Source organism: Leopardus geoffroyi, chromosome D4 (genome assembly GCF_018350155.1).
Source record: "Leopardus geoffroyi isolate Oge1 chromosome D4, O.geoffroyi_Oge1_pat1.0, whole genome shotgun sequence".
NCBI classification, from domain to species: domain Eukaryota; kingdom Metazoa; phylum Chordata; class Mammalia; order Carnivora; family Felidae; genus Leopardus; species Leopardus geoffroyi.
In genome coordinates, this window is record NC_059342.1 from 58,189,704 (window position 1) to 58,211,957 (window position 22,254).

Below are 22,254 nucleotides of genomic sequence, written 5' to 3' on the forward strand. Positions count from 1 at the left end.
TTTAACTATACATGTGTCTGCTTTATACATTGTAACTTTCATATATGAATTATTTCATAATTTTAAAAATTAAAAGAGCATGCAGAATTTGAAAGATTTTGACTAAAACAAGCAAGTAAAAAAGGAGCAAAACACAAAAGTTTTTAATAAACAAGGACAGTGACAAAACTGCTAAAGAGTGGAGATGAAAAACAAATATAGCCCAAAACAGGATGAGATGTTTCTTAAAAGACAACTGGTGGTTGGAAACAAAGACCCAGGGGAATATCAAACACTTCTATGTCCTCTATGACCATCCCACTTACTAGATACATACTCGATCCCCATGTATGGAGTAGGAAAAATCAACAGTTCTTTTTTACTCCTACACAAGGCTGCAGGGAAAATGATGTCCTCCAAAAAGAGACTAGTTTCAGCTAAGATAAGGATACTTTAAGAAAAGAATGTAAGAGGTAGGTGAATCTGTTTAAAACGGAGTGTTCCAAAGGGAAGGAAAAGTAAAAAAAGCTAGGAGGGAAGGAACTTGGGGGAAAGCCAAGAAAACATAACACATTAAAAGAATAACTCTGAGAATAAGAAATGGGGAGATTTCTCCTTTTCACATGGAAAGTAAATATTCTAGGGCTGAGAAAAGCAAAACTGGAACAAGAAATCACACCCAATTTTATTATCAGAATTAGTTGAAGGTCTCTGAAGGTCTCTGACAGTATCTCAAAGGGGATATGAGAAGGATTTACTTTGCTTCATGCAGAACAATGGTAGGCCAAAAAGTGGGCAGAGTTCCCTGGGAGCCAAGTATATTGAGGGCCTTGTTTTAAAGTTAGAAAAAAGTAAGATTTAAGTTTAGAGATATAAATAAAAATTTAACAATAATATCTTTCACCTTTCTGCAACACTCAAATGGAACTGGCTCTTTTTTGTTTCATTTTTAAAACGTGTTTAAATTTACTCCATTTGCCAGCAACTCCTTGAGTTTAAAGTTAATACTGACTTAATGCCTAGAGACACAAAGAAGTCTAGAAAACAAATTAAGTGTCATATAATTGTTTAGTGGTGGCAGTAGGGAAGGTACTAAGTCAATTTCTTCCTTAGCTATACTGGTTTGCTACTAAATATCAAGCTACTGCAGACCAACTGTATCAATAACAGTAGTCAATATGCCATTTAATTCAATACAGATAGCTATGTCTCTTAACATACTGTGTTGTGTTTACAGAAATACTTGTTGATTTCTACAGGTGGTATTGCTGTAGTAGAGACAAGAAATAGCAAAAGGTGAATTTAAGTCTCTGCTCTGCCAATAACTAGCTATGTAACAGGGCATCTCAGAGTTTTTCTGAGCCTATTTCTTCATCTAGAAAATCATCCACGACTGGTGTGTTGTTAGGAGGATTAAAAACAAAGGAGACAATACATGCAAAGCAGAGAACCTGGCACAAATTCCAAGGAATATCAGATTGCAGAGCCCTGGATCACCTACAAAGCTATTCTCAGAAATTTCATATCTTCAATTTAATGTATCACACAAGCATTTCTCTTTCAGAACTAGTCCTAAGCTCCAACCTACCACTTCCACACAAACAGAAAAATGGCTCTATCCAAAATCCAAGTTTTGATTAGAGACTCTCACTACCTCAGATTTATATACACATATACAAATACATACCTTGGCCCACAACCCTAAAACGCAGAAGCAATTCTACAACTAGTTTCCATTTGGTAATAAAAATACTGACTTCCATTATAAAACATGCTTCTCTAGCAGTAATGGATTGGAAATTTAGTAGCCAGTAATTTATTTGAGCACATCCTAGCAATCTTGTCAATAAACTAATGATAGTCCTTGCCTTAATTTATCTTCATTTTACATATAACAAAAATTTTAATCATATTTTATCCACAGGTTCAAAAGTGATAGAAGGTACGGAAACATGTTTTCTTTCTGAAATTTACATCACTATCAAACTCTAGGCAATAAATAAGTAGTAATGGCTTTAAAAAATATCTTGCATGCTTCCATTTTTCCATTCCTACACAATTTCACATATCTGTAATATCTTCTACTTTCCTATAGAATGTGGCCTATTAGCACAAGTAATTGATACCAAAAGATTAAAAAAAAAAAAAGAATATTAAGTGGTCAAACAATAAACAGCAGCTCAAGAGAAGACATTCTTCAGAGAAGCTGGCTAAGTTATATTGAAGAAGGCCTCTAAGAAGAATACTTATTCCCACATACAATAGAAAATAAGAAGAAGATATTGAGAATTTTGTTTCAAGCCTTCCTAAAAACAACCTAAAATGTATCGGTGACTTTCAGCCCTATGTAGGGAAAGGGTAAATATATAAGAACCTGGAAGAAAGCTTTGAAGTGAGCATCCTCTTGAACGGTAGTATTCTGATCACTTGGGAGGAGAGGGAACAGGCTCTGAAGTTTCACCCTTTCACAAATCACCTTGTTAGGATGGCCAGGTAGAGGTGCTGAATTGGCCCCGGGAGATATCTGGGAAAAAGAGGGAGAAGAAAAGGATAGTTCATGGCTAGCCGCACCAATGTGGAGAATCATGTCTATGAAGGACAGTCTGGGTTTTCTAAATATTTGTGTTAGCAGAGATTGGAAAGAAATTAAAAATTAATCTTAAACATCAAAACAAATATAAGGATGGCAAAGGTTGCCTCTGGCAATGGATCTCTCTTAAAAAAAAACTTTTTTAAAAGGCAAAACAGCACTGTTCAAAAATGCAAAACCTTTCCTGTGTTTCCCGTATAATACCTATTAATAGCTTTTCTCTTGGTATTGATTCTAAAACCCTAAAGGACAGATAAGACTTCATGTTAAGAAAACCTGACATAAAATCATATATCTTAAGTATAGAAAGATTAGTGTCCATCTGGACTAAGACTAATATTTTTTCATTCTATTTTTTAATTAACCTCCTATATGATCATGCAAAGAAGACGAGAGATTTCAGAACACTTGCAGCAAAACTTCTATAGTGACCATAGGTATACAAAAGAAGAGTCTGCAGACACCTCAGCTCTATTCAACACAAACCTAGCAACCTTCTTAAGAATAAAGGATATGATCACAAGCCCCAAAGCAAATGACTGCATGTTTTAAATGCTTGGCTTGATTGTAGGTTAATTCCCTTCATCATATGTAAATATGCTAATCTGCAGCATTTTTAACCATGGACATCATGAGCATCACTTGTTCCACTGTGCTGTGGAGTGAACCACCTTTGGAAGTTAAGGTTTGTGAATGTGCTTATCCCTACATTGAAGAAGACCATGTGCTTCAGACCACGTGTCTGGTTTTCAGTTTCACTGCCCCATTCTTCCCTTACATATAAATGTCTATTCTGTGACAGGCACTAAACCAAGAAGATACACATGGTTCCCTACCTCCAAAAAGTATATGCTATGAAAAAGAAACAAAAGCAAATCACCATACAATATACAGGGTATCATCTTTCTATGATCCTGCTAGGCACTGGGTGCTACGGAGAGGTAACTGGCAAAAGACAGCAGTGTTGTCAAGAAACTGCAGAATGTTCAGTATGGCTAGCCAGTACAGAAGTAACCAGAGAGGAAGGCAGAGAGAGAGCATGAAGTAGCATGCTAATTATATTAATAATACTTCTATAATAACCTTCCTTAGCCCATTTTTGTTCTGGTTTGCTATGAGCCTGGTAAACAGATAACCAGGCCTGTTCGTAAGACTAAAAGCGCTTCCAAACACCTTCCTAGGAGTAAAAGTATATCACTTGAAGGCACTAACTTTACAATTCACTACTACTGCTGCTGCTGCTGCTGCTACTACTACTACTACTAAAATGTTTTGACATGAGCTAAAACTTGTCTCCGCACCACAAACATGAATGTGCCAATATTCTTTACCACTATGATGAGGTATGAAGTGCTGAATCAAGGAATATTTATGACTGCCTCCCCAAGTCAAGAGTTGTTAGGAAAGAAGATAAAACATGGATCCCACCCTCAAGGAGCTTACTGCAGTTAAAAAAAAAAAAAAAAAAGGGATGCAAAGCAACCAACTATAGGATAATGTATTAAATGCAATACGGGCAAAAATTAGAATAGAGGTAGGAGCCCTGAGTTTATCTGAAGACATATAAAAGATTTCATAGAAAGAAGTGTATTTCACATTCCTGACTCCTCAATCTAAGGATTTCACCACTTTAAAGCCATTCTCTTCTCAAAACAGTCTGTTCCTTTAAGTTTCATATTCTTTTTGCAATCTTCTTAAGCTTATAGTTTGCAAGGTACCTTTGAAGAGTGTTTTAATAAGCTCACTTGCCTTCAACTGTCATCTCTAAAGCAGTCTGCATGAGTAGCACTCTTATAGACTGCTAGTACAAGTAGCTAGCTTGGTCAACAGAAATCAGAGGGTCAGGTTTCCTCTCCTTAATTCTGTTTCTTTGAAAACTTAAGATTTCAGTCCTATAGAGGTATAAAACCAACCAACCAACCAAACAAGAAACTGGCCAACCCTGACCCTTGTGGTCATAAGTTAATAATTTTCAAGCATATTCCTCTTCTATCTATGACAATTTCCTTTGGTCAGAAGCTCCATGCCTATAAAGAGGGAGAACAAACAATATAATGGAGAAAAGGTATATTCAAATGCTGTAGTTTATATAGATCCAGGACAAAATAAGATGGGCATGAAACCAGGTGCACCCATTGGATAAGATAAAATCACACACAATTATTTTGTATGTCCACGTGAGGCAGAATTCTTAAGAAGGAAGGCCTCCAAGATTCCCACCTCTGGTACACATCTCCTGTATAATCCATTACTCCATGGTGTGTAGGCAGGACTGTAAATAGTGTGGATTTCATTTCCATGGTTAGGTTAAATTATATAACCTAATGATATGAACCCCTTCACAGAAGTGAAGGGATTTTCAAGTGAATTAAGATCCCAAGTCAGTTGATTTTAAATTAATCAAGGCAGGCCGGAGTTAGAGAAAGCTCTTAAAAGAAGAACTCTTCAAAAGAGATTCTCCTCCAAACCTGCAGACAAGTGCTATGCTGCCAGAAGGCAAATGAGGAGGGCAATGTGGCAGACAGGAGGGCACCCTCTAGGAGGTGAATCGTTCACCAGTTGACTGCTAACAAGAAAATGGGGGGGACTTCAGTCCTACAATTACAAGAGCCGTACTGAACCAACAGCCACTGAGCTTCGGAGAGGACATCAAACCTCTGATGACATCATGGCACCAGCCAAGTAAGACTCTGAACAGAGGGCCCTGCAGCTAACCCATGATTCCTGACCCATGTACACCATGAGATAACAGATTTGTGTTTTAAACTACTAAATGTGAGGTAATTTGTTACATACAATAGAAAACTAACATGACATATATGTGTCAAATCGAAAGTGTTGTATACCTGAAGAAAGTTTCTTCTCCAGAATTTTAGCTGTATTAATTTGATGAAAGATACAAATTACGACATTTTTTTTTAATCTAAGCAATACAGCAGTTTTTAAAACTTCAATCTGGTAATAGCTAACTTCATGCTAGGAACTGAACTGGGGCTCTCTGATCTTTACACACTGCAAGTTAGGGTTAACCGACTTGCTTAAAGCCGCAGAGCCATAATTTGAAGCTAAGTCTATCTGGCTCTAAAGTTCATGCTCAATCCACTAAAACACCTTGTAATTTAAGGATTTTAAAAGTAACATCTTCTTTATAATCTAATTAGTAAAAAACTATTTCATAAAGTCTATTTAAAGTTATTTTAAGTATTCAAAAAGTAAATGTTTCCTTGTAAATTGTTTCTGACGTAACCTTCCACTACTTCCCTATACCTTCCTCATTCAAAATTACTTATGGTGTACTGTATCTGGAAGCAGATACAATTCTGTTTTTCTCTAGTCTGGCAACTGTTGAACATTACAAAGATACAGTAACTCAATCTTCTCTCAGGATGTAACCTATGTTTAAAAAGTCGTGCCAAGAAAACATCCCTGAGACCTGATTAATCTGCAACTCCCTATACGTCTCATCTTTAATGTTTGTTTACATGTAACTATATAACTAATTTACCCAGCATAACTAAGAAAGCACCTGTTTCAGAAAAGTCACAGAAAACAGTTTAACCTTTTAAGCACTAATACAACACTATTTTAGGCCACCTTGTTTAATGTGGCCTTTCCCTGTGGGATAATATAACCCACAATTTAACATCTGTCTTGAACGGTGTAACTGTTATCAGTTATGATGCTAAAAACAACATAGGACTTAGGTCCAGATATTGTCCCATAACTTGCTTCCTCCAAAATCACCTCTGGTGACAGCTTCCTTCTTCATTCATTTACATTTTTCTTATAAAGGTGTGGTAGAGGATATGCAGGTACAGGACTTCTAGGCCAGCATTAAAATAATCTACTTTCTTCAAAATAAATTGCTCAAAGGCCCAAATAGTCTTCTCCAAAACAGCCACATTACTCTCCAGAAGAAAAAAAAACAAACTGTTCATTGTTACTAACAGCATACCACCTGGTTAAAAGGACTCAAATCACAGCCTAATAGAAGAAGAAGAAGAAGAAAAAACCAAAACAAACAATAAAAAGTCAAGTGCTTAATGTTGACCCCACCAAGTCTTTTACTCCTTCCTCTAAGTCCAAGACTGGATACCTTAAAAATGAAAAAGTCGAATCCAAGTTATCTAAAAATCCACATGTTCTCACAGCTGCCATGATGGCAAATGTTAATATCCTGGAAAGTAATCAGGTAGATTTTATCAACTATTTGAACAGTTTGAATCAGTAATCTTTCATCTGATAAATTCCCAGGTTATAATCTAAAATATGGGAATACCCCAAAATATGGGAAAAACCACATGCATACACAGGTTCATCACAGTACAGCAACAATTTAAAAGGGAACTAGAAGTAACCTAAATGTTTAACAAATAAGTATCTGCTAAATAAAATAATGGTCTATATGCTTGCTGGTCTATTACACAGACTTTAGACCATTCAAGGACTGCTACTACCTACTGAGGGAAAGATCACTACTATTTAGCACTGAAGCAATCTCTCTTTCTTTTAATGTTTGTTTATGGGGGGGGGGGCGAGCGAGCAAGTAAGGGCAGGAGCAGGGGAGCGAGCAGGGGAGCGGCAGAGAGAGAGGGAGAGAAAAAATCCCAAGCAGGCTCCACACTGTGTGTCAATGCAGAGTCATGCTGGGCTTGTTCTCACATTCTCATGAGATCATGACCTCAGCTGAAACGGAGTTGGATGCTTAACTGACTGAGGCACCCAGGTACCCCTGGGGCAATCATTTTTTAAAACTATTATTTTTATTCTTGAGTTAAGGCAAACAACAAACTGGGTTCATGTCTTTCTGGGAGCACAACAGAACCAGGGTTACTGAAAATAGCTGAAAGGCTCCACCATTCTTTCCCTACCCCCCACAGTCCCATAAGTTACTCGGAAGAGGGTGGATGTACATGCAACTAAGGAGGTCTCTAACCATTACATCTTTTGAGAAGGCGTTCATAAAGGTTAGGGAAAATAAGAGTTACATTTTTTTTTTTTTAGCTACATATTATTTTAAATAAAAGTTCTTTTCTGGGGTGTCTGGTGTCTCAGTCGGTTAAGCATCTGACTCTTGGTCTAGATTATCAGGTCATGATCTCACAGTTTGTGAGTTCGAGCCCTGTGTCAAGCTCTGTGATGACAGTGCAGAACCTGCTTGGGATATTCTCTCCCTCTCTTTCTCCCCTTCCCCACTCACGTGAGTGTGTGCTCTCTCTAAATAAATAAATAAACTTTTAAAAAAAGTTATTTTCTTTTCCTTCCACATCCAGATTTGCCTGCCCAAGGATTATTCTCCCAGCAAGGAAGTACATCTAAAATAATTTTATTTAGGCTGGTAACCTCTTAGAGCACTGTTCTAAAGTGCCTCTTCAAGATTTCTAAGAATTACATAGATTTGGAAAGTATCCAGACCATGACCAGTCCAAATCAATACAAAAATTTATGTATGTAAATACATAACTATTTGAAAAAAAGTGTGTATAGGATCACTGTAATTCTTAAATAAAATTCATAATTAATTCAAATATTTATAGCAGGCCTACTATGTGCTACATGCTGTGAATACATGGGGGAAAATTATTCTTGCCCTCCAAGACTCAGTCTAGTGAGGGGCAATTCAAGAGGAACTAAATAGGGCCCCTCTAACATAGAGTGAGAAGGTGCTGACATCCTTAAAAAAGGAACATGAAAAGATACAGGATGTGAGGAAAAACAAGACTGTATAGATGGCCCCTCTTCCTCTTTTTGCTAAAATTCTCACTTGTTAATTTACTATACAGAGTTGAAGCATTTGCTTGATCTCCTCCAGACAAGGTAGTCACTTCAAGAATTTAACATTTGCTGAATGAACTAGACCAAAACTACATTTAAATGTGTTTACAATCTTTATGCTCCCTCCAGAGAAAAATAAAGCAAGCTATGAGTTAACCAAAGTAAAACAGAAGTGAAAACACAGGTCTGATATATGTAGTTAAAAGGAAAATAACCAAAACTATTTAGTAGACCCTGACACTACCCACAAACCAGCACAGTGAATTACAAACTGAAGGTGGCTAAACAAAGCTGGGACTGGGACAGCACAAACAGAGAAATAGATGGAACAGACTGGAAGTAGAAGACAAAGATAATCTTAACCAATGAACTTTCCATACAGACCAATCATTTGAGATTTTTGAGGATTTCTCACCCATACTTCCCACCACAACCTTGAAATAAAGTAAAAATGAGCACAAATAGTCTGGTAATGTAACTAAAAGGTTCATCCAAAGCTGTTGGCAGAGAGACAATAGACCGACACTCCACATTATGATGCTAACAGATTCAGTTATGTCTAATTATGCCATCTTATATCCACCTTCCTCAAAAGTCAGGTCGCTCTAGTAAATTCTGAACATTTACTCAGATTAATACTTGCAACCTTCAGTTCAGCGATAAAAACAGAATGAGTATATAAACCTCGACAAGTACAGAAACAGAAATTACCTTCTAGAATCACAGAAGATATCAGAGGTGGAGGGACCATAGCCAACGTTTAAATCCAACTTTCATATTTTACAGATGAGGCCCTGGGGCCCACATGGCCAGTTTGTGGCGAAATTTTTTTAACTATAGCCTCTAAAGTCTACCAAATCTCTTAGAGATAAGTCTTACAGAAAAATTATAGAAATCAGCTTAAAACTGAACTCATGTAATGAAATGATTTAAGGTTTAGTATGCTCTCAAAAAGTGAAACATATTATGCCAATAAGTTTACAAACTAGCAAGAACTGGAGAAAGAAGAGTATGTGAAGAGATACAATTCTCATTTAAAAATCCAGTTAGTAATTTCATATTCCGACTGCAAGTATGTCCCAATATATAAATTATATACAAATATATTTATTTATATTTATATACTATATACATTTATATATATTTATAAAAAATAAAAAATATATATACAAAATTTGGTCTGTATTGTTACTTCTATATAAGTCCCATCTATTCGTATGGCCAGTGTTTTCCGAAGACAATTTTACTTTCATCCCAACTGTCCTTAGATTTTTATTAAGTTTTGATTATACAAACACGGAGAATGGATTGTTTTTTAATTGGAGCCCAGTTACCAGGGTTGCTTCCTATTTAAAGGAATTGAAATATTAACAATAGTACCTGTAATCAAGGCCAAACAAGATCCCAAAAGGCTTGCAATTTTAAAGTAACAAACCAATTGTGTTTGAGTTGCATACACTTAAATTTTCAAAGTGTGCCACGTAAGAGAAGGCAATTCATATGATGCCAGCAATGACATACGTTGAAGTGTTCATTTCTATTTATGGTGGAAGAATTAGCATACCCAACTTTTGTGGCACAAAGAAAAAGCTGTGTCTTTTACAAGTCCTACACAACGCAAACAAAAACTTTATTTTCTTTGGCCCTCGATAATTTGGAAAATTCCTGGTTCAAAACCAACCTCTCTCATTCTTCAGCCCTGAAAGAACTTCCATCCCCTGAGAACAAAACGCAGCCTGTCCAGAAACCCGCAGCGGCAGAAGGACGCGAAAGGACCCTTCCGAACGGGTTCCGCGTTCTCCTGGGTGACATCATTTCACCTGCGCCTCGGCAAAACGGGAGGGAGCGAGGCCATCTGCCAGGCGGCGGCGGGCCGGCGCTCCCGTTGGCTGCACCCACACCTCCTCGCCGCCGCCACGGGAACAAAGAGCGCCGGGCCGCCCGGCCGCGCCCGCCAAGCACCGGGCAACCACACCTCTTCCTGGTTGCCGGGAACGGCCCCGCAGGCTCCCTACGGCCTACGGCTCGGGCCCGGCCCGCCCTCACGCGGGAACCAACGGCCGGGCGGCCAGTACCTGCGAGGGGAAGCTCCGCCCTGCGGGGCTGCTCCCGCGGCTCCGCGCTGGGCCGCCGCCTCCTATTGTGACCGCTCGCCCAGCCAGCGGCCAGCTCGCCAGCTCCGCCGTCCCCGGGCCTCCTCACCCCCGGAACCCGGGATCCGACCGAGGCGCTGTCACGGCGCTTCCTTCCTCCCGGCACCATCACACGGGCCGCGCCAGGAAGCAGCTGCACGCTCGGAGCTGACAGAGTCGGCTAACGCCTCGGGGGCTCCATCCTCTCGGCCCCCGGGCCCTAATTGCCGGGGCCGCGACACCGTCCCGCCCGCCGCACCCCACCTCGGTGCTCACGAACACGGCGTGCCGCGCGCCGGCGCACTACCCTCCGCTGCGCGCGCAGGCGACGCCCCTCACCGCCAGGCCGCAGGATGCGCGAGCACGCGGCACTCCCACTTCTCTGGTTTGGGTCGCCGCCCTCCTCTCCACCCAGTCCCCTTACAGGAACGAACCTAGCGAGCCCAAAGCGCGAAACCGCCAGACGCTCCGCCCCTTTCCCCCAAGGCTCGACTCCGCGCGTCGAGCCCCCTTTGTTTCCACTCCGCGGGGGAGGGGGCGGGGCGGCACTGCGCGCGTCCGGGCGCGCGACTGGGACTAGTTCCGGCAACAGAGCCCGTCGCACGGCGTCCCTGCGCAGCCCGGCCCAGCCCGCATCTCTAGCCGCGCGCTCAGCAAGGCCCAAGCTACCGAACGCGACCCTGGGGTCGGCCCTGTCTCTCAAAACGTACACATCTTCTCACTCTACAGTATGGCTGCTGGCCCCTGCCTCCTCCCTCCTCCAGAACTGAGCAAACGGTAACTGACCTCACTCAATTCGAAATATGTATTCATGTGACCCGAGAAGTGGAATTTTTATTGATGCAAAAGGAGGTGATTAGACCAAGGTATCTCACAAAGAAGCAAGCAGGTTGGAAACTTTAAACCTGACAGTTATTCAGGCGCTGCTAAGGATGGGAAATGGAAGAGGTACAAAGACCACAGCCGACATGGTGCTTGTCCTGATCACCTTCAGGATCTAAAAGGGAAGAAATATATTCCATAAAAGCACAATAAATTCAAGAAAAGGACAGTTAAGTAGTATTGGAGGCGAGGAGGGCTGTCAAGGGGACATCATGCAAGAAGTGGTCTTTAAGCAGATAGGAATTAGATGATGCCTTCAAGGATGGTGATCACATTTTAGAGTAGTCCAATCAGTAAAAAAAAAAAACAAAAACAAAACAAAAAAAAACTCAGGTTCTAGTTCTTCTAGCGTTACCTTACACCAGTCTCCTTCCTGCTGTGGGCCTCAGCTGCCTCTAGCAGAAAATTAAGGAATCAGACTAAACTGATGTTCCAGGATCCTCTGAATTTCTACCTATGATTAACACTATATGGTAATTATTTGTGTACATTTATCTCCCATGTCTGACTGAGCACTGGTTCTGTAACCCCATGGTCCAAACCTACAGCCTGAAATACAACAGCAAGTGCTTAGCAACTCTGAATTAAAGTTCCAGCAATAAATCACAAGCTTTTACAATTCCTGGACAAAGAGAAGCTAGAAGGATATAACAGGCTCCAATAAACACATCCCCTCCCGCAGCCCCATACCCCCATTATGTAGTCTTGTTACCTAGCTGACTCCTCCTCCCCAACAGTCAGTCTTCCAAAGCAGGCAGTTTGGAAATGATTACATCCAAACTGTAAAGTTTTTTATTTTTTTCTTCATTTCATAACAAGAGTCATAAATCCCATCCACACCTTTAGATGCATCCAATGCAATCTGTTCCTAACTTGTGAGTCACTCACAATTCCCAGTCTACTGCTGTAGACTCATCTAGCATTACAGATCTTCCAGCAGAACCTCAGCTGCACAAGCTTCCTTACATAATCCAGACCCTCTTGAAACCACTTTTCTTGTATACTTGGATATTGGCTCCGTGATGATAGGAGGAAAAAAAGGAAAAAAATGGGAAAGGGAAGGGAAATTACCATTTGAGAACTCTCTAATCTTAAAAGCCAGATTCCTCAAGTGCTAAATTCCAGCAGCAAAAATCAATTACAGTCCTCCAGGGTTTCCACCCTTTAAAGCTCCTGTGAATCCCCCTGGGCCTCAGCCAATCCTTTGTGAGGCAAACTCCACAAGAAATCTTCTCACGGTTATGATCTTAGCCACCTGGGCTCCTAGGGCTTAACCCAAGAAGTCTGCCCAGATGTAAACAGTAATCCCACAACTCAAGGTTGGATAGTTTGATATTTGTACTGTAACTTTTTCTCTAGTTTTCTTCACCAGAAAATCTAGTATCTTTCTAATAAACACCCAATCAGTGGGATAGGCTTTAAACTGGGCCACTTTTGACCTACTAATGTGGCAGGTGGTAAATTGTAAGAGAGCAATTGCTCAACCCCAGTCTTCTAAAATTTTATTTGGTGTCTGTTCAAAAAGATACAAAGCCTTCTTGGAAGGGTGTCCAATACAACTTTCTGTGATAGATATGGCCAATATCTGCACCATCCAAAAGAAGGCCACATGTGGCTACTGAGCACTCAAAATGAGGCTAGTGTATCTAATGAATTGATCAGAATCAGTTTAAATAGCCACATGTGGCTAGGGATAGCACAGCACTTGTAGACAAAGTAATTGATTGCAGCAAGAGCTTTTTGAGACTTCTGACTCCAAAATTGCTCTTTAAAATCAATTTTTACAACATAGGAAAAAACTGAATGACTGCTAAAAACTTCTTCCTGAAGTACTCAAGTAATTTAAGTCCCCTCACTTTTAAAATAAAACTATACCGAGGCTCAGTCAGTTAAGCGTCTGACTTCAGCTCAGGTCATGATCTCACGGTTCATGGGTTCGAGCCCTAGGTAGGGCTCTGTGCTGACGGCTCAGAACCTGGAGCCCGCTTCTAATTCTGTGGCTCCCTCTCTCTCTGTCTCTCCCCTGCTCGTGCTCTGTCTCTCAAAAATAAATAAACATTTTTTTTAAATAATAAAATATTTTCAATAATGCTTCATATTTTCTGTACAAGTCTTACATATTTTTGTTCTTTGATTTATTCCAGGTTTTGTATATAATTACTAATTCTAAAAATATGATATAATTATATACATGTATATTATATAATTATATAGCTATAATATATAATTACATATAATTAATTCTAATAGTTTAGCATAATCTTTTTGAATTTTCTATATATATATAATCCTGTTGGCAGAAAATAATGACCATTCAATTTCTTTTTTTCAAATACATTTTTCCTTTTGTCTTGTCTTACTGCACTGGCTAGGACCTCTAGTACAGTGCTAAATAGAAACAATGAGAATAGGCATTTTTATTTAATTCCCAAACTAGAAAACTTCCAACATTTCACCACTAAGTATGATGTTTGCAGTAGGTTTTTGCAGATCCCTATAGCAATTAAAAGAGTTCTCTTTTATTTCTAAATTGTTAAAAGTTTATTATAAAGGGATGTTTAATTTTATCAAAATTTCCTGCATGAGGTAATCATATAATTTTTCTATTAATATGTGAATTACATTGGGGCACTTGGGTGGCTCAGCCGGTTAAGTGTCCGACTTCGGCTCAGGACATGATCTCATGATTAGTGAGATGGAGCCCCACATCGGGCTCTGTGCTGACTGCTCAGAGCCTGGAGCCTGCTTCAGATTCTGTGTTTCCCTTTCTCTCTGCCCCTCCTCTGCTCACAGTCTCTCTCTCTCAAAAATAAACATTAAAAAAAAATTTTTTTTAAATATATGAATTATATTCACTGGATTTGTTTTGTTGTTGTTGTTGTAAAGATACATTTTTTGAAGTTTATTTATTTTGAGAGAGAGAGAGAGTGAGCTGAGGAGGGCAGAGAAACAGAGACAGAGAGAATCCCAAGAGGCTCCACACTGCCAGTATGGAGAGTCCAGGGCTCGAACTCATGAACCTCGAGATCATGACCTGAGTCAAAGTCTAGAGTCAGGCACTTAACCTACTGAGCCACCCAGGTGCCCTGACACTGACTGGTTTTGGATATTAAACCAATTTTGCATTCCTAATAAAATCCTGTCTTATTTATTACCCTTATTATATATTGTTGGATTTGTTTTGCTAACATGTTGATTAGGATTTTTACATCTATGTTTTGTTTTGTTTTGTTCTGAGGGAGAGGGGGGAGAGAAATGTTTAAAAAATTTTTTTAAATGTTTATTTATTTTTGAGAGAGAGAGAGAGAGAGAGCACGCAAGCAGGGGAGGGGCAGAGGGAGAATCCCGAGCAGGCTCCTCGATCCGTGTAGAGCTTGATCCCATGACGGTGAGATCACGAACTGAGCCAAAATTAAGAGTCAGATGCTTAACAGACTAAGCCCCCAGGTGCCTCAACATCTGTGCTCTTAAATGAAATTAGCTGTTATTTTCCATTTTTATAATGTCCTCATCAAGTTTTTTTTACAAAGATTATGCTAGCCTTAGAAATTAATGGTGGGGGGGAGCGGGGGGGGGGGGGCACCAGGGTGGCTCAGCTGGTTAAGTGTTTAAGTGTCTGACTGTTGCTCAGGTCACAATCTCCTGGTTTATGACTTCAAGCCCCACACTAGGCTCTCTGCTGTCAGCACAGAGCCTATTTCAGATCCCCTGTCTCTCTCTCTCTGCCCCTCTCCTGCTTGTTCTCTCGATAAGATAAGATAGATAAGAGAAGAGAAGAGAAAAGAAAAGAAAAGAAAAGAAAAGAAAAGAAAAGAAAAGAAAAGAAAAGAAAAGAAAAGAAAAGAAATTAATTGGGGATGGGATGCTTGGATGACTCAGTCAGTTAAGCGCCCAACTCTGGGTCTCTGCTCAGGCCATGATCTCACGGTTCACAGGACTGAGCCCTGGGTCAGACTCTGCTAGCAGCAGTGGAGCCTGCTTGAGATTCTCTCCCTCTCTCTCTCTCTGCCCTTCCCCTGCATGCACATGCTCTCTCTCTCAAATAAATAAAAACATTTTTAAAAAAAAGAAATGAATCGGGAATGTTTTCTCTTTTTCTACTCTGTAGTTTCTGTAAGACTGAGGTTACAGATTAATTCTTTAATTGTTTGGTAGAATTTGCTGGTTAGCCAACTGAACTTGGAATTAAATTTCTTGTCAGAGTTGCAGTCTTTCCCTTATTATTTTTTTAAAGATTTTATTTTGGGGGCACCTGGATGCCTCAGTCGGTTGGACGTTCAACTTCGGCTCAGGTCATGATCTCGTTGATCCTGATTTCAAGCCCTGAGTAGGGCTCTGTGCTGTCAGCTCAGAGCCTGGAGCCTGTTTCAGATTATGTGTCTCTCTCCCTCTCTCTTCCTCCCTCTCCCTCTCCCTCTCCCTCCTTCTCTCCCTCTCTCTCTCTCTCGTTTCCCTGCTTGTGCTCTATCTCTCTCTCAAAAATAAACATTAAAAAATATTTTAAATAAAGTTTTATTAAGTAATCTCTACACCCAACATGGGGCTCAAACTCACAACCCTGAGATCAAGAGTCACATGCTCCACCAACTGAGCCAGCCAGGTGCCTGTCTTTTCCTTATTTTTTTTTTTAAGTTTATTGATTTTGAGAGAGAGACACAGACAGAGAGGCAGAGGGAGGGAGGGAGGGACAGAGGGAGAGGGAGAGAGAGGGAGAGAGAGGGAGAGAGAGAGAAAGAGAGAAAGAGAGAGAGAGAGAGAAAGAGAGAGAGAAAGAGAGAAAGAGAGAGAGAGAGAGAGAGAGAGAGAGAGAGAATCCCAAGCAGTCTCTGTGCTGTTAGCACAGAGCCCTACTCTAGGCTCGATCTCACAACCTGTTGAGATCATGGCCTGAACTGAAATCAAGAGTTGTCCGACACTTAACCAACCAAGTCAACCAGGCTCCCTTTTCCTTACTTTTTACAAAGGAGGAACAATATAATCTTAGGATACATGTAAGGAAGATCTCATACTGAAACTCACAAACTGCTTCTAGAAAACTAACTTCTAATCTTGTGACTATGAAGGGTTCTACTGCTGAAAATACACTTTCTAGCACACAGCATAAACAATAACCATAAATAAATTATACAAAAGTGACAAACAGTCTGCCAAACAGTAAATATAAAATTTCATTTGGTTCTAAATTTTGCATTTCTAAGACATCACAGACTTATCTAAACAAGATGATTATCTGAAGGACCTTTATAGGAGAGCTGACTCTGAGGCTATGGTCTTTCTTTGACACTTTTTTCACAATACCTTCCAGTATTTACTAAATGTCTGTTTCCCCCATGAAACTGTAACCTCCTCAAGAGCAGGTCCCATTTCTCTTTTGTTTGTTGTCACTGATGTCCATATTTGGAGAATGTTGGCTAGTAGAGAACACACAAAAAAGGAGAGGCATCTCTTATTTTAAGGTGTTCAAACGCATGATTCAAGAGCTGCAGATTAAAAATCACTTGTCCAGATGCTGAAGAACCACTCACGTAGAGAAAAAATATCAGAGGAAAAAAAAATGGTATACACTTTTGGGACCTGCCAAAGAAGGTGTTGGGGAGAGAATGGCCTTCCTGTTGGGAGTCCATGACCTTTATAATGAAGAGGCAGTTTCCCACTGTTAACACTGTCAGGAATCGGGTTGTGCTGTCATCACATCCGCTGCCAAGTCTCCTGATTGTAACCTCACTCCAATCCCAACCACTACTGCTGAATTAGTGGCCTCTATTCTGTGCTCTAACATAGCATTAATCATTTGGCTATGCAAATATGTATTCACTTGAGTCTTCTGGGCATTCGACAGAGAACTCCTTGAAGCCAAGGACTAAGTCTCACTGACTCTGGCAAGGGTTCTAGCATATGGCAAGCACTCAGTAGGTTCCAAATTAATGATATGTGATATTTCATAGCAGTGGTAATTCCAATGTGTTTCTCAATAGGCAAATTCCCAAGAAGAAATGAGACACAAAAGCAGAATGGATAATAAAAGAGAAGAACAAGGAGACCAAAAAGAATTTCAAACTTTCCTCAAGTTAGCTCTGCTCACCCTCCTCCCTAAACGTTTCCCTCCCTCCACCAAAACCAGCTGAAAGGACCTAATAAGATGAAGCTACATAGTGGAAAGGTGTATTGGCCTAGCACTATTCAGGCTATACATTATCTATAACCATGACAAGATGTGATCTAATGCAAAACATCAGAAAAAGCACTTTCACCCACAAGTGTTACCACCTATCAGAGTGGAAAGGTTATTTATCAGCAGCTGCCAGCTATAGTTGCTGAAGACCAGAAAGGGGCAGCAAATGCACACCCAAACCCAATTCTACTGAAAGCCTCCCATAATGTAGCCAGCTTTAGGATGGAAGAGTAGGCAGACTGCTGTTCCCACGGCACAGGTGTGAGATGCCAGGGACTAAACCATGACAGTTCTTAAGGCAGTGAAGATGAGAAGTGCTAAAGCAGAACCAGGTGAAAGGCCATCAGCCAGAAAGGAATTCAAGATGGTTGAATAAAGAAACCCGAGTGGGTTGAATAAAGAAACCCAAGCTAGTCAGAAAGTGGAAAAAATAGAGACCCACATCAAATCAGAAATGGAGAGGCAAGGGTGCAAATAAAGCACACACTGCACATCATGGCATACTTAATCTCTGGAGCAGGACAAATGAGAAAGAGCAGACTCTGAGGCATGACGTGCCTTAACGCACACCCTTTGAAGCAGAGATCTTAAAGGTACCTTGCTCATTCTGATCTGGTAAACAGGGAGCATCTTGGGAGCAATTCTAATTGCTATGACTCTCATTCTAAACCACTCCAGTGGCTCAATCTCAGGGCAAATCATACACCAATACAATACTTTTAAAATATCCATTGGACAGGCAATGAAAAGAGTTAACCACATACAGATCTAGGTTGTTCAACAAAGCCTGTTAATTTTACTGTTAAGGATAAACCATCTCTTCTTTTTTTTCCTCTTTTTTAAAGTTTGAGAGAAAGAGAGGGGGAGGTAGGGAGAGGGGGAATAAGCACAAGCAGGGCAGGGGCAGAGAAAGAGGGAGAAAGAGGATCCCAAGCAGACTCTGTGCTGTCAGTGTGGATCCTGACTCGGAACTGAACTCACTAATGGTGAGATCATGACATGAGCCACAATCAAGAGTTGGACACTTAACTGACTGAGCCACCAAGGCACCCCAGGGATGAACCATCTCTTATTTGTAACATTAAGTACTACACTTAGGTTTTTTTTTCATTGTTTTGATGTAATAAAGATAAAATGAATTCTCTCATACATACATATAGTTTGGGCTGCATTTGAAAATATCTCCTTAAGGGAGCCTGGGTGGCTCAATTTGTTAGACATCTGACTTTGGCTCAGGTCATGATCTCATAGTTTATGGGCTTGAGCCCTGTGTCGGGTTCTGTGCTGACAGCTCAGAGCCTGGAGCCTGCTTCAGATTCTGTGTCTCCCTCTCTCTCTGCCCCTCCCCCATTCATGCTGTCTCTCTCTCTCTCTCTCTCTCTCAAAAGTAAACATAAAAAAAAAAAAAAATTAGACACTAACATAAAATATGACCCAAAAAGCCAGTGAGCATGGGCTACACTTATATAAGTGCTTCAAGAAAATAAATGAATTATAGTATAAGCACTGGTTAAGAAACAGAAAAGCACAGACAGACAACTAGCTCCTTCACTTTGAGGAAGACAATGAAAAAGTAGTTGCTGAAAAGGGACATGAGAATGATTGAGATGCAAGAAACATGAGAATGTTTTCTACACAGATCAGAACACAGGAATATCTTGTAATTTCCACCATATTTGATGGAAAACAGAATTTCCTGTAGGGAATTCCTGGTGGGTCTCATGTGACTGCATAGTTGATACCCTGCTCTGGATCATGCCCATGGCTATAGACTTCTAACACCCCGCATTCAGGAGATGTGGCCAGCTCACTGAAAATGCCAATGTCCTCGTGGTCACTTCCACTGATGATATGCATTTTAGACACTGACTAACCTGGGTGGTTTTGCACAGATGTTGTGATAGATGGCACTTTGCTACAAACCCTGCACCCTCCTGCCCAAATCACATTCAACAGGCCTTTCCCAAACTTTAAATAAAAAAGTGTGTAACCTGACCAGATTCACACAAAACAGACATGATCACCTTAAATAAAAACCCTTAAGGCAGGACAACTCTATACAAGTATCAAATTTAAGCTCCCACAGTAAATTTATTGATCTCCTCTCTCCTTACTTGTTACTGTTACAAAAGTATCTTATAAATAAAAACAAATTAAATTTAGAGGGCAATGACCTTCCAAAGGCCAAAACAAGAATGCCACATAACAGGGCACCTTGGTGGCTCAGTTGGTTAAGCATCTGACTCTTGATTTTGGCTCAAGTCATGATCCCAGGGTCATGGGATCAAAGCCTGCATTAAGATTCTCTTTCTCTCCCTCTACATCTCTGCCCTCCCCAAAATAAATTAAAAAAAAAAAAAAAAAAAAACAGAATGCCACAAAACAATAATCTCAAAATATCTATCATTACAATGTGGTTTTTTCCAAGTAGGCTTCACGTCCAGCACAGAGCCCAACACAGAGCCGAAGTCACAACTCTGAGATCAAGCCCTGAGCTGAGAAAGAAAATGTAGGGAACCATCTGAATGGAAACAGGTTTCCTAAAAATAAGAGCAATGAAATACATTTCAGAAGGACTACACTGACAGATTTGCTCCCAAAATAATTTTAAATTTCTGAATGGGAAAAAATTCATTAAAAATTAAAAGCTGGGGAGGGGGGTGTTGGGGGGGGCTGGGTGGCACTGTTGGTTAAGCATCCAACTCTTGATTTCGGCTCAGGTCATGATTTCACGGTTTGTGAGTTTGAGCCTCACATGGGGCTCTGCACTGACATTGTGGAGCCTGCTTGAAATTCTCTCTCTCTGGCCCTCCCCCACTCTCTCTTTAAACATTAAAAACAATTTTCTAAAAAATTAAAAGCTGGGAAACTTTTTTCAAGTATAACAGAGATTAATGTTCCTATGCAAAGGGATGGGAAAAGGGGAATATCCCAAAAGAAGAGAAAATTATGCAAAAGACAAATCTTAAAAAAGCAGTGACTAAGTAACAAATGAACATATGAAATCTATACAACCTTGGTAGTAAGCACAGAAATATTCATTGAAACAATTAGAAACCATTTCTCAACAATCATTCAGAAAGTAACTGGTATTATGAATGCTATTCAATGTGAAAAGGAAGTGAGACAGGCATTCTCATACGGAAGCATAAACTGATGCATATGAATGTGCAAAAAATATACAAAAAGAGACAAAAGCTGAAAAAAGTTCATATCCTTTGATTCAATTCTATTCTAATAATCTATGCTAAAGAAATACATCATTTGGAGGCACCTGGGTGGCTTGGTCGGTTAAGCGTCTGACTTCGGCTCAGGTCATGATCTCACTCACGGTCCGTGAGTTCGAGCCCCGCCTCGGGCTCTGTGCTGACAGCTCAGAGCCTGGAGCCTGTTTCGGATTCTGTGTCTCCCTCTCTCTCTGCCCCTCCCCTGTTAATGCTCTGTCTCTCTCTGTCTCAAAAATAAATAAATGTTAAAAAAAAATTTTTTTTAATTAAAAAAAAAAAGAAATACATCATTCAAAACTTATTACACAGCTACAATAATCAAAACACTGTAGTACTGGTATAAGGACAGATACATAGACCAACTGAACAGGATAGACAGCCCAAGAATAAACCCTTACATATATGGTTCAAGTGACCTCAAAAGGGTCAAAGAGTTCCAAGACAATTCAATGGGAAAAGAACACTCTTCAACTCTTCGAGTGCTGGGAACTCAATATCCATATACAAAACAATGAAGAGAGACCCTTACCTTACCCTGTATACAAAAATGAACTCAAATGAGTCAAAGATCTGAACTTAAGAACTAAAACTATAGAAATTTTAGGAAAAAACACAGGGGAAAACCTTCATGAGATTGGATTGCAGCAATTTCTTGGATATGACACCAAAAGGCAGACGAGAGAAAAATTAATTGGAATTCCTTCAAAGTAAGAATTTCTGTGCAAAGGACACAACGAACAGAGTAAAAAGGCAGCCTCCAAAATGGGATAAAATATTTGCAAATCATCTGTCTGATAAGGGGTTAATACTGACACTACATAAAGAACTCCTACAACCAAACAAAAACCAAACCTGATTAAAAAATGGGCAAAGGTCTTGAATAGACATTTCTCCAAAGTAGATAAACAAATGACCAACAAGCACATGAAAAGATGTTCAATATCACTAATGAGTAGGGCAATGAAAATCAAAACCACAATGAGATACTACCTCATATGCAACAGGATGGCTACCATTAAGAACAATAACAGAAAATAACAAGAGTTGGCAAGGATTTGGAATGTAAAATGGTGCAGCCACTTTGGAAAACAGTATAGCAGTTCCTCAAAACTCTAAAAGTATAAATGATCCGGCAATTTCACTTCTGGGTGTATACCCAAAAGAACCGAAAGCAGAGTCGCTGAGAGATATTTGTACACCCATGTTCCTAACAGCATTATTCACAATAGCCAAAACGTGGAAACAACCCAAGTGTCCCATCCATGGATGAATGAAAAGACAAAATGTGTTATATATACATACAACAGAATGTTATTCAGCCTTTAAAAAAATGGAAATTCCAACATTTATGCTACAACATGAACATACCTTGACAACGTTATATTAAGTGAAATAAGCCAGGCACAAAAAGACAAATATATTATGATTCCATTTATATGAGGTACATAGAACACTCAATCATAGAGACAGAAAGTAGAATGGAGCTGCCAGGGGCTC

At 40.0% G+C, this 22,254-nt stretch overlaps 1 protein-coding gene across 11 annotated transcripts in view; it reads right to left on the minus strand.

Moving 5' to 3' along the window:
- The window catches only part of RNF38 (ring finger protein 38), a 129,673-nt gene that overhangs the window by 39,562 nt on the left and 67,857 nt on the right, over window positions 1–22,254 (minus strand). For 2 of the 11 annotated variants that reach the window (XM_045469729.1, XM_045469733.1), the window contains one exon: window positions 2,354–2,503. The exons of 2 other annotated variants lie outside the window; for them this stretch is intronic. In XM_045469729.1, the coding sequence (XP_045325685.1) occupies window positions 2,354–2,503 (150 nt within the window). Of the gene's footprint in view, window positions 1–2,353; window positions 2,504–10,025; window positions 10,781–10,910; window positions 10,936–22,254 lie in introns of those variants that run through there. 7 more of the 11 variants (XM_045469740.1, XM_045469739.1, XM_045469732.1 and 4 more) reach the window with 7 other exon arrangements.